Source organism: Panulirus ornatus, chromosome 6, assembly GCF_036320965.1.
Source record: "Panulirus ornatus isolate Po-2019 chromosome 6, ASM3632096v1, whole genome shotgun sequence".
Taxonomy (NCBI): Eukaryota; Metazoa; Arthropoda; class Malacostraca; order Decapoda; family Palinuridae; genus Panulirus; species Panulirus ornatus.
In genome coordinates this window covers 13,912,647-13,925,524 of record NC_092229.1, presented here as the reverse complement: position 1 = coordinate 13,925,524, position 12,878 = coordinate 13,912,647, and the positions used below count along the sequence as shown (strand labels likewise).

At 39.2% G+C, this 12,878-nt stretch overlaps 1 protein-coding gene across 11 annotated transcripts in view; it reads right to left on the bottom strand.

Moving 5' to 3' along the window:
- The window catches only part of LOC139749070 (solute carrier family 35 member C2-like), a 123,960-nt gene that overhangs the window by 73,193 nt on the left and 37,889 nt on the right, over positions 1 to 12,878 (bottom strand). For 8 of the 11 annotated variants that reach the window (XM_071662532.1, XM_071662530.1, XM_071662534.1 and 5 more), the window contains one exon: positions 5,197 to 5,366. In XM_071662532.1, the coding sequence (XP_071518633.1) occupies positions 5,197 to 5,366 (170 nt within the window). Of the gene's footprint in view, positions 1 to 5,196; positions 5,367 to 12,122; positions 12,262 to 12,878 lie in introns of all 11 variants that reach the window. The other 3 variants (XM_071662536.1, XM_071662538.1, XM_071662537.1) reach the window with 1 other exon arrangement.

Here is a 12,878-nt window from a genome sequence, read left to right as displayed (position 1 = left end):
CGTTAGCAACGTAGCGCAAGGAAACAGACGAAAGAATGGCCTAACCCACCCACATACACATATATATACCTACACGTCCACACATGCAAATATACATACCTATACATCTCAACATATACATATATATATACACACAGACATATACATATATACACATATACATAATTCATAGTCTGCCTTTATTCATTCTCATCGCCACCCCGCCACACATGAAATAACAACGCCCTTCCCCCACATGTGCATGAGGTAGTGCTAAGAAAAGACAACAAAGGCCACATTCGTTCACACTCAGTCTCTAGCTGTCATGTATAATGCACCAAAACCACAGCTCCCTTTCCACATCCAGGCCCCACACAACTTTCCATGGTTTACCCCAGACGCTTCACATGCCCTGGTTCAATCCATTGACAGCACATTGACCCCGGTATACCACATCGTTCCATTTCACTTTATTCTTTATTCTTTCACCCTCCTGTATGTTTAGGTCCCAATCGCTCAAAATATTTTTCACTCCATCTTTCCACCTCCAATTTGGTCTCCCGCTTCTCCTTCTTCCCTCCACCTCTGACAAATATATCCTCTTTGTCAATCTTTCCTCACTCATTCTCTCCATGTGTCCAAACCATTTCAACACACCCTCTTTTGCTCTCTCAACCACATTCTATTTTCAATACCGCACATCTCTTATCCTTTCATTACTTACTCGATCACACCACCTCACACCACATATTGTCCTCAAACATTTCATTTCCAATACATCCACCCTCCTCCGCAAAACCTTATCTATAGCCCATGCCTTGCAACCATATAACATTGCTGAAACCACTATTCCTTCAAACATACCCATTTTTGCTCTGCAAGATGACATTCTTGCCTTCCACATATTTTTCAATGCTCCCAGAACCTTCGCCCCCTTCCCCACCCTGTGACTGACTTCCGCTTCCATGGTTCCATCCACTGCAAAATTCACTCCCAGATATCTAAAACACTTCACTTCCTCCAATTTTTCTCCATTCAAACTTACCTCCAAATTAATTTGCCTCTCAACCCTACTGAACCTAATAACCTTGCTCTTATTCACATTTACTCTCAGCTTTCTTCTTTCACACACTTTACCAAACTCAGTCACCAACTTCTGCAGTTTCTCACCCAAATCAGCCACCAGCGCTGTATTATATGACAGCGAACAACAAATGACTCACTTGCCAAGCCCACTCATCCACAACAGGCTGCGTACTTGCTCCTCTCTCCAAAACTCTTGCATTCACCTCCCTAACCAACCATCCATAAACAAATCAAATAACCACGGAGACATCACGTACCCCTGCCGCAAACCGGCATTCACTGGGAACCAATCACTTTCCTCTCTTACTACTTGTACACATGGTTTACATCCTTGGTGAAAACTTTTCACTGCTTCTAGTAACTTACCTCCTACACCATATACTTTTAAAACCTTCCACAAAGCATCTCTATCCACCCTATCATATGCCTTCTCCAGATCCATAAATGCGAAGCACAAATCCATCTGTTTTTCTAAGTATTTCTCACATACATTTTCAAAGCAAACACCTGATCCACACATCCTCTACCACTTCTGAAACCACACTTCTCTTCCCCAATCTGATGCTCTGTACATGCCTTCACCCTCTCAATCAATACGCTCCCATAAATTTCCCAAGAATACTCAACAAACTTATGCCAATGTAATTTGAAAATTCACCTTTATTCCCTTTGCCTTTGTCCAATGGCACTATGCATGCATTCCGCCAATCCTCAGGCACTTCACCATGAACCATACATACAATGAATATCCTTTACAACAGTCACCCACTTTTTTAACAAATTCCAGTGCAACACCACCGAAACCCACCACCTTGCTGGCCTTCATCCTTCACAAAGCTTTCACTACCTCTTCTCTGTTCACTAGACCACTCTCCCCAACCCTCTCACTTTGCACTCCACCCCGACCATAATACCCTATATCTGCAACTCTATCATCAAACACATTCAACAAACCTTCAAAATATTCACCCCATCTCACTTCATCACTACTTGTTATTACCTCACAATTTGCCCCCTTCACTGATGTTCCCATTTGTTCTCTTGGCTTATGCACTTCATTTACCTCCTTCCAAAACATCTTTTTATTCTCCCTAAAATTTAATGATACTCTCTCACCCCAACTCTCATTTGCCCTCTTTCTCACCTCTAGCACCTTTCTCTTGACCTCCTGCCGCTTTCTTCAATACCTTTCCCAGTCATTTACATTACTTTCTTGCAAAAATCATCCAAACGCCTCTCTCTTCTCCTTCACTAACAATCTTACTTCTTCATCCCACCATTCACTACCCTTTCTAATCTGCCCACCTTCCACCTTTCTCATGCCTCATGCATCTTTTGCACAAGCCATCACAGATTTCTTAAATACATCCCATTCCTCCCCCACTCCCCTTCCATCATTTGCTCTCACCTTTTGCCATTCTGCACTCAATCTCTCCTGGTATTTCCTCACACAAGTTTCCTTTCCAAGCTCACTCACTCTCACCACTTTCTTCACCCCAACATTCTCTCTTATTTTCTGACAACCTTTACAATTCTTCACCTTTGCCTCCACAAGATAGTGATCAGACATCCCTCCAGTTGCCCCTCTCAGCACATTAACATCCAAAAGTCTCTCTTTTACACACCTATCAACTAACACAGAATCCAATAATGCCCTCTAGTCATCTCTCCTACTCATACATATACTTATGTACATCTCTCTTTTTAAACCAGGTATTCCAAATCACCAGTCCTTTATCAGCACACAAATGCATTTACAACACTGAACACCCCATGTACACCAATTATACCCTCAACTGCCACATTACTCACTTTTGCATTCAAATGACCCATCACTAAAACCCAGTCTCATGCATCAAAGCTACTGACACTCAACTCAGCTGCTCCTAAAACACTTGCCCCTCATGATCTTTCTTCTCATCACCAGGTGCACAAGCACCAATAATCACCCATCTCTCTCCATCCAGTTTCAGTTTTTCCCATATCAATCTAGAGTTTAGTTTCATATACTCTATCACATATTCCCACAACTCCTGCTTCAGGAGGAGTGCTTCTCCTTCTTTTGCTCTTGTTCTCTCACTATCCCTGACTTTACTCATAAGACATTCCGAAACCACTCTTCACCTTTACCCTGAAACTTCACTTCACTCAGAGCCAAAACATCCAGGTCCCTTTCCTCAAACATACTACATATCTTGGGATGAGAAGGAAATAATCCTGCCACTGTATTCCCTGAAGGTTGTAGAAGGTGTCTATGAGTGGTTGGAGCTGGTGGCTGGAAATCATGAGGAATTTTCCATCTAAGGCTCAGTCTATTCTTGACACTACCTTGCACACATGGGAAATTGCAAGCATGAATGAAAATACATATATGTATACTAGTTCTGGTTTTGATGAATAAGATCAGGTATTAGTTCTGGATAATTTCAAGGCAACTGTGTGTACTGTGATAGTTGAGAGTAAAATTGGGGGCCTGGGGTAACCTACATTGTGAATAAGAATTGTGAACAGTTTAATGAGTTGTGTGCTGAAAAATGACTGCTGACTGGGAATACCTGGTTTAAAAAGAGGGACATACATAAGTATATGTGGGTGAACAGAAAAGACAATAAAAGGGCATTACTGGATTACATACTAGTTGGTGGGTGTGCTAAAGAGACTCTCGAATGTGAATGTGAGATGAGGGGAAGCTGGTGTTTGATAATTATCTGATGAAGACAAGGGTGAAAATGTGTACAGGTTTTCCAAACCTGATTGTGGATAAGGGGGTGGTTTTGGTGCACTTTGCTTGACAGGGAAAGAATGGATGTGCGCTACCTTGCTGATGCAGCAACCAATAAACAAGTAGAAAAAAATACACATTTTCCTTTTCCATACTTGTCTGCCATTTCCTGTGTTAGCAATGCAGCACCAGGAACAGCCCAACAGACAAAGAAAAGGCCTCATTTGCTCACATCCATTCCCTAGCCGTAATATGTAATGCACCGAAATCACAGCCCCTTATCCATAACCAGGCCCCACGTGCCTTTCCATGATTTCCCCTGGCTGCTTCATGTGCCCTGGTTCAGTCCACTGATGGCACTTTGCCCTTTGTATACCACATCACTACCATACACACTATACTGTGCAAATCTTTCAGTCTCCTGAATGTTTAGGCCTCAAGTACTTAAATTTCTGTTCACACCACACTTCTATCTCCAATATGGTTTCCTCCTTATCCTTGTCTCATCCACTTCTGACATACATCCTCTTTGTCAACCTCTCCTCACTCATTCTCTCCATATGTCCAAACCGTTTCAACAAACCCTCTTTAGCTCTCTTAACCATAATGTTCTTATTACTACACCTCTCTCTCAACCTACATCTATTTATAACATCAACCCTCTCACACCGCATGCTGTCCTCAAACATTTCATTTCCAGCACAATCACTGTCATCTGTACAATCTCATCTACAACCCATATCTTGCATCCATACAACATCACTGGGATTACTATACCTTTAAACATGTCCATCTTTGCCCTATCAGACTGAACTCTTTTCCTCACATTCCTCAATGCTCCTAGAACAAAAGCATATACCTGTCTTACACTTTAGCAACCTATATTCATAGATTTCCCACCCCCAACAAATGTAACACTTAAGACATAGTCACATGAAATAACCCAAGTACTAAAAAGCTGTCCCCCCAATTCAGTATCAAACTCCAACTAACCAGATCCACAAGAAGCCAAACTCAACAAAAAAACATAAGTCACAATTTTCCATCTATGTTCTGGACATCACCCACCCATACAACACTAAAAACAATGTTTCAATATATCTGATGACCCTTCATATCCACAGTGCAACTTGCAACTAGCACAACAATGAGACCATGTACTCACAACTCAATTACTCTACACCCAATGCAAATTGACACACACAAAAGATAACTACATTTCATGACCTATGATCCCAACCACTGAATGGGCCGGCTTACTGAGTGATGCAGGAGCCACATAAAGATATAAGGATCCTGGGCCAGAAAGTAAATAAGCATACCCATTTATCTATTTACTAAAAAGACATGGTGACATCACAACAAAAACAATGTAATAACAGAACTGCTCATTCATGTGCACAGCTTACCTTAAATAACTTCTTTTGATAAAAAGTGAGGCCTATTGAGCAAGTGTAATACGTCAATATGAGAACTAAAGTACGTATACAATGGACAATAATCTGTCCCAGCCTCCGTCCACCACGGCGTCTTGTCAGTCGTCCTTCTGTTACCTCCAATCCTGTCATGCTTATAAGACCTGGTGGATAAAGTAATACATTAATTTGGAAAATTCTTTCTGTGTCAACCTATCATGAATCCTAGCAAAAGTATTCTAAATCAACATTTAAAAACTCAAGAAAACTGTTCAATAATGAATCTTAGTAAATATCTTACATCAGTTTTTGAAATGCATCTCTATCTCCACTGCTTTGTCTAACAACAATGCAGCCAACACACAAGGCTGCACTATTGCTCTTCTAATTAGCAGCACTATTTAAGGCCATGGCTCCATGACCCAAACACTCATAACAAATTGGACCAGGCTCATTTGGCAGATCTTTTCCAGAGAGCCTTCACATTTTACTAAAAGATGGTACATAATGCTCCCTTTTTCTTTGTTACCTAACTGCTTTCCCTCATTATACAGGCTAATATCAAGAAAAACAACAAATGGCCTCATCAGTGCACAACCAAACTCTAGCTGTTATGTTATACCAAAACTAAAGGAAACTATTCACAACCAAGCCCTACAGACAACTCCATTTTATACACCCTAATTCAGCCCATTAACAAAATGACATCCCTCAGACACCACAAAATTTCATTTTTTCCTCTATAGCACATACCTCTCTCTCCTGAAAGTTCAGAACCTAATACCCTAAAGCCTCTTCTCCTTCCTAGTCACCCTCGACCCTGGCTCCCTCCACTTCTGGTGCACAGATCCTCATTGTCAGTCTCTCTCCACTCGTCCTCACCATATGCCCAAACCATTTCAACACAACTAGGTGTACCCTTTATCAGACTGTCAACTGCCATTCCTCCCTCTGATGCCATCATTCCTCAGACTACAAATCACCCCAAGACATCTATTTTCCTGCACACAAACCCTGTTTCTTTCTTTTACATGAAAGGCCCAAGACCCAATCCATACAACTTTGTCAAGACTACTTTTTCTTCAAACATGCCTAAGTTTACCCTTACAGAGATCTTTTTTTCTACATGCTCATTAATGCACCAAGGACCTAAAGTCTCCTCTTCCAACTGTGAATGGGGAATATTGGGCTCAGCATGCATAATAAAGATGAAGAACTAAAAAAAACTCATACCTTGAAGGATTCTTACCAAACATTACAATATAAGTGTAAACAATTCATCCAAGACAATGTTCTACCTCAGATATTTGAGAAGTATCAACTTTGCTTACCGTAAATAGTTTGTTTATGATATATCTTGACAAGTGATCCAACCATTGATGTTCAACTGTTGTAAACTTTACTTACCATGTAAATTGCCTAACAATTCATTGTGTTGGCCAAACCACATTAATATTTTTCTCTATGAAACTTATAATGTATTTCAAACATTGAGGCCCTATCCCTGGACTTTTTGCACACTCTGTGTTCTCTTTTATGCCACCGCCCATGGGATGGGTACTTTGTGCACAATAAATCTGCCACTCTTGAAGCAAGAATGAAAATTCAACCAGTGTGACTAACTTCCGCCAGTGTGGTCCTATACACTGCCAAGTAGCAAGAACACTCCACTACCTCCAGATCCTTCTTACTTAAAGTTACACTCAAACCATTCTTTCACACACACCCATTGCTTTATCACATAACTTTTGCTCACTTCTTATTTTCTTCACTGTGACCAACATGGCATGGGTAAAAACATGTCCTAGTCCAAAGCCAACTTGGGTGAAAGGAAAAAATTATGAGAAAAATAATTTTCAAATTAATCTAGAATCCACATGTACTTGTAGACCTGACTCTAAATGCCTCTAAATGGATATCTATGAAAGCTAAGTAAAGTCTCTAGATGAATATTCATGCATCTAGTTTTCACGTTTCAATGCCACTCACCAAGCCTGGGTGGTGGCTGAGATGTCAGTGCTCAAAAATTTCTTCTTGTGTTCATTTATCCTCCACCCATGCCAATAAAAACATTCTAAAGAGTTTTCTAGGAGGGAAACTGAGCAGCTTTTTGCTACACTCAGAGGACCTCACAGATGATCCCAAATTATTGTATTTTATGATGATGATGATCTGTCTTCAGATCATATGGAGAGTGATCTAATGGACACTAACTCTTTCAGTAATGAATATCATGTTGTCGTCACTGCATTTAGTAGCTTTCCCTCCCCCATCATATGTTTATAACACTTTCAAACAATGAAAATGCAAAACAAGGGTGAGAATGGGATGGAACAGAAGGTGTGAAGTCAGGTCTACAAGATGGTTACACAAGAGAATGAAAGGCACTACTGATAAGGATGAATGGTCTAAAATATGCCTGACTGCAATGTACCAGTGCAAGATTAGCAAATGCAAAGCTGATGGGTGAAAAGTTATGAATGTCTGTAATGGCTGCACTTGTGTCATGTAATGACGAACAAGAGGACTTATGCACGTCTACTAAAGAGAACTTAAAGAGCAGTTGAGGATGTGGATCCAGGAAAGAAACTGTAAATGGGATCCTGGTCACAAATAATAATGATGAAAAGGTATAAGAATTGTGTGCATCAGTATGCATGAATGTTGCAAATGCCTACAGACACAAACACTGGGAAGAAAGGTTAAATAAGAGCGTGACTGATTTGTCTATGGTAAAATGGAATACAGCAAGCATTGTACATGAAATGTGGTCTTGGAAAAGGTGGGACATGGTTTATCACATCATATCTTAGTAATAGGAGGCTAGTATTTTACTGCAAGTGGTATTGGAACAAAAATATGAAAAAAATTGATGAGAATAAGAGCAGAAAAGCTGACAAATGAAAGGGTGAACTGTACCTTCAAGGAAAGTTCAAATGAAAAGCCAAGTGGACCAAAAAATTGTAGAGAGTGAGGGTGGGTGATATAGGGGCTTTTAAAACTAAAGTAATGGAAACTGACAGAAAGGCATGCAGTATAGCATGTACAGAAAGAGAAGCATAGCATGCTGAAATGAGGATGAGTGGGGAAAAAAGAAAAAAAATTGGGAAAAGATATTGATTCTACCAGCAAACAATGATGAATACAGGGCAAATTTTGTAAATATAAAGCCCTGAATGGAAGAACTAAAAGATGGTATCTATCCATAAAAGGAAAGTGAAAAGATCACTGAATGAAAATAGATCAAAATTTGAAAGGGAAAAATTATTTTCAAAGATGAATTAAAATGTTAAAATGGTATATATAGGAGTGAAACTGTACAAGTCCAGGAAAATGTAAGTAGGAATGGATGAATTTTGTAAAAGACTATATTTCAGAGAACTGACGGGAGATGATGGTCAAGATGTATTTATGGATTTGGAAAGAATGTATCAAGGAATGGAATAGTGGTCAAGTGCCTTATGAGTGGATGAAAGAAGCATCTGCTCCACTGTATAAACAAAAGGAGAATACTGTAAAGGTGAGTGCAAGAAATACTGAGGAATGTGCCTGCTCTGCACAGCTGGGAAGTATACAGTAGGATAGAGATTATCTGTGATGAAAGTATCAGTGAACTTCTTACTGCTGAGGAACATGGTCGGATATGGATGAGAAATGATGTGTATATCAGTTTTTTTGCACTTAGAAAACTAAATGAGACTCCTTTCGGGAAATGATGGTGTATGAAACATTCGCAAATATAGAGAGTTTTGACCCTGCATGGTTTAAATAAAAGAATTCTGAAAGCTATTAGGAGTTTTCATAATGTAAGCAGTACATATGTGAGAGTAAGTAGTTGCATATGAGGTTTGGAATATATGTTGGAATTCATGAAAGTTTTATGTTGTCACCATGGTTATCTACCACTCTTATGTATGAAGTATTGCAAAAGATAAGAGTAAGGTGAGGTGAAACAAGATGACTGTGTCTGGATCCATAACCAAAGAGAAAAAGTACAAACGCTGCCATTATTGTTATACAGAGATGATGCTTTGTTGTTTGTTAAACCACAAAAAGAGTTGGATACAATGGTGAGCCACTTCAATGATGTATTAAGGAGCAGGATGTTGACAATAAGTGTAAATAAAATTTAGACACTAGTTTCTGAAAGAAATGGGAGATCATACTATAATTTCAGTTTGCCTGGTAAAGAACTGGGAGTTGTAGGTGGGTTTAAATATCACAAAATAAAGTTCAGTAAGGATGCTAATGAAGTTGAGAGTGCAAAGATAGTCCTTGCACATGGGAAACATAAGCATAGAGCATGCAAGAAGTTTTTATGATGGAATATCCGTCCCAGCATTGATGTTTGACTGTAAAATCCACATGTATATGGGTCAGGACTGTGTAAAAACCAGAACTTTTCCTACTTCTTGAAAGCATATGTTGGTGCATACCAACCCTAAGATGGGTGACTGTTCTAACCTATCTAACTATTAACCAGTTGCAGTCTCTGAATCCCTTCTCAACTTCAATATCCTCAGGCATCTTGAACCTCACAGTCTTCTCTCTGATCATCACTAGGGCTTCCCTAAAGTGAAATCCACAGGTGGATTTTTTCCTATCAATGTTTGGTCATCATCCCTGAAAGATTTTCTGAAATCCTAAATAGTGGTCCTTGATATATCCATAGCTTTTGACAAGGTGTGGCATCAGGTATCTCATTTCTAAGCTCCTCTCTTTAGGCTTCCCTCCCTCAAACCTAGCTTCCTCTCTGGCTGATCTATCTCCATCATCTGTTGATGGATCAGCCTTGCCCCTTTCTCCATCAACAGCGGTGTCCCTCAAGGTTCTGTCCAGTTTCCTACAATTTCTCTCCTTTTTATGAATGATTCTCTTTCCTCTACAAATAATCAAATGCACTCATATGCTGAGGACTCAACAATGCAATCCTCCACATCCTTCAAATCAGTTCCCTCTCACTCAATCTGCATCTTGTCTCAACATAACTTCCTCAATGAACTCAATGAGATAGATAAAATCTGGTTAAGTTTAATGCCTCAGAGACCCAGTTTCTGCCCATCTCTTTATTGAGATGGGCTGTATTATTATTTGACAATACAGTAATTCCATCTCTTGATTCATTGAACACACTTGGTATTACTGTAACTTAGAAACCCCACATTATGGATATAGACAAGATTGCCTCCACAAAACTTGAAGTCCTGTTTAGATGTCAAAATTTCCTTTCTTCTGAACAGTTACTCTATATATACAAAGGATTGTTCCTTCCTTGTATGGAGAACTGCTTTCACATCTAGGGTGGTTCTAGCTCTGCATCCTCAACTAACAGTTAAGTCAAAAGCAGTATGATTTATCAACTCTCCCAGACTAACTTCAAACTTGACCCACTTGCCCTACGCTGCAATGTTGGTTCACTTTCCCTCTTCTATAAGTATTACTTTGGTTTTTGCTCCCCAGAGCTGGCGATTGTGTGCCCCCAGTGTTAGTCAGACCACACAATACATGGCAAGCTGCTGCATCATATGATTACTGTGTGGCCATTGGCAACTCAAAGGTGGGCCATTTGATAACTATTTCTTTCCCTATGCCTTGAGGCTTTAGAACTCTCTACCCTCTTATATCTTTCCCAAAAAATATGAACTAACACTCTTTAGAGGACAAGTTTTTCAATTACTCTAAAATTTGTAACAACTCCCCACGTCCTTTTTCCCCCTTTCAATAACCTCTTCATATTTCAATTAAGGTCCAGCCTTGATGTGGACTTTTGTCCATGACTGGAGCCTACACCATGAAAGAGAACATAAAGTATATGAGAGGTGGGAAGTTGCTCGTATAAGCCTTCTCCTTAACCAAAATGGTACTGAGGGGAACATTCATTTGTTCACTTATAGCTAAGAATTGCATCAATAAACCAAGCATTAAACAAATAAATAAGAAATTAATTCTGCCTGACATTCAATCTCATCAGAAACAAAATATCCATAACAGTAACAAATCACATAAAAATATGACATCAGCTCTTTATTGGCTTTTTCATACAGTATGTTACATACATTGCTCTTTCAAACAAGCTCTGCTCACCTGAAGGCATTTTCAGTCAAGTAGTCACCTGCTCTCCTTCATTTTCCTCAAAGCAAAGCTGGATAATATCGATAGCAATGACAGAACAAAGGATGAAGTTGTGAAATATAATGTGAAGTGAAAGAGTCATCAGAAAACCATATAGATAAAAGTCTTCTGGGAAAGGTATAGTCATGCAAAATATATGGCAGATGATGGATTGGTCAAAAAGATATACAGCAGCACAGCAGAAGGTACAAGATGGAGAGGTATACTGGTAAAAGGATGAATAAATGTAGAGTGAACTGATTTGATAGGGATAATTCACATGAAGACTGGAAACTGAATGTGCATGAAGTAGGCACGAATGGAAATATTGGTCTCGCTTGACAAATCACTCATTGTGTAAAAAAGGAGAAGCTAGAAGAAATTCTTTCATAAAAGAGATGGCCATTGTTTCACCTTAACATGACAGGCATAAGTTTATGAAGTGTGCTATGATAATGCATAAGCTGTATGTACCTGATTCACATTAAATAGGGAATGGAGTAATGATAATAGATATAAAGACTTGTAAGAATACTAATACACAGGATACGGCCTGGCTGTATTGTACTATAAGCCTACGAATCACAGCAGTAAAATAAAACTATGCAAAACTATAAAAAGTCATGCGGGAACAACACGCAGGTTCCTGTAGGGTTGAATGGACTTACTTAGAATAAAACAGAAAACCAAAATTCTATCAAAAAGTTTAATAGTTTTCAGGATGACAATTACTAAAACTGTTACCTTAATGATGCAATGACAAACTATGGAAAAGTATAACATTCTAAGTCCTTCAGAATGACCAGTACCTGAATGCATTGTCAGTTTCACTTCATTTCTTTCATCATATGATGTGTGAAGACTTTTTATAGGTCATTATCAATGGTTGAGAAGCTCCTTCAAATCACTGTTGAGTATGTACCACCATGGCAATATCCATTGGCTTCACTGAAAAGTGTACAGATGTATTAAGTTGAAGAAAGCAAACTGACATAAATGAACTATTGATCTATACCATGTACTCTACCTTTCACAATCCACCACGACACATGCACTGACTATACCATGTATCCCTATCCATGCGTAATTCTGAACTCTATTTCCAGTTTTCATGCCTCTAAGGCAAACTGTCCCTCGATCATCCTTCCATATAACTTTTCCCTTCCTCTCCCTCTTCACATACAGTCTCTTAAGTCATCATTACCATATGTATTGTTCCCATATAATCTTCAACTAAATCAACCGTCCATTCCTCACTTTCACAACTGTTCCCTTCTCTGTTCAATATCTCTGTGATTTTCTTATTTATCAATCTTCCTAATCTTGATCCACTACATCCTAATTGTGAAAAAAAAAATTCCTTTTTCACAGCCCGATTTCTCTTGCTATTGTTACAGCAAACCAATGTTTCACTCCTATTCACATAAATAGGTTGATCTCTGCATTCTAACAACCTCTACCATACATCCACACCCAAAAATGCCCTTAACCCCAAAAGGACCCAGCCTTGAAATTTTGGGTAGCCCTCCAAGGAGTGGGGATGATCAAAAACCACTTCAGTCTTA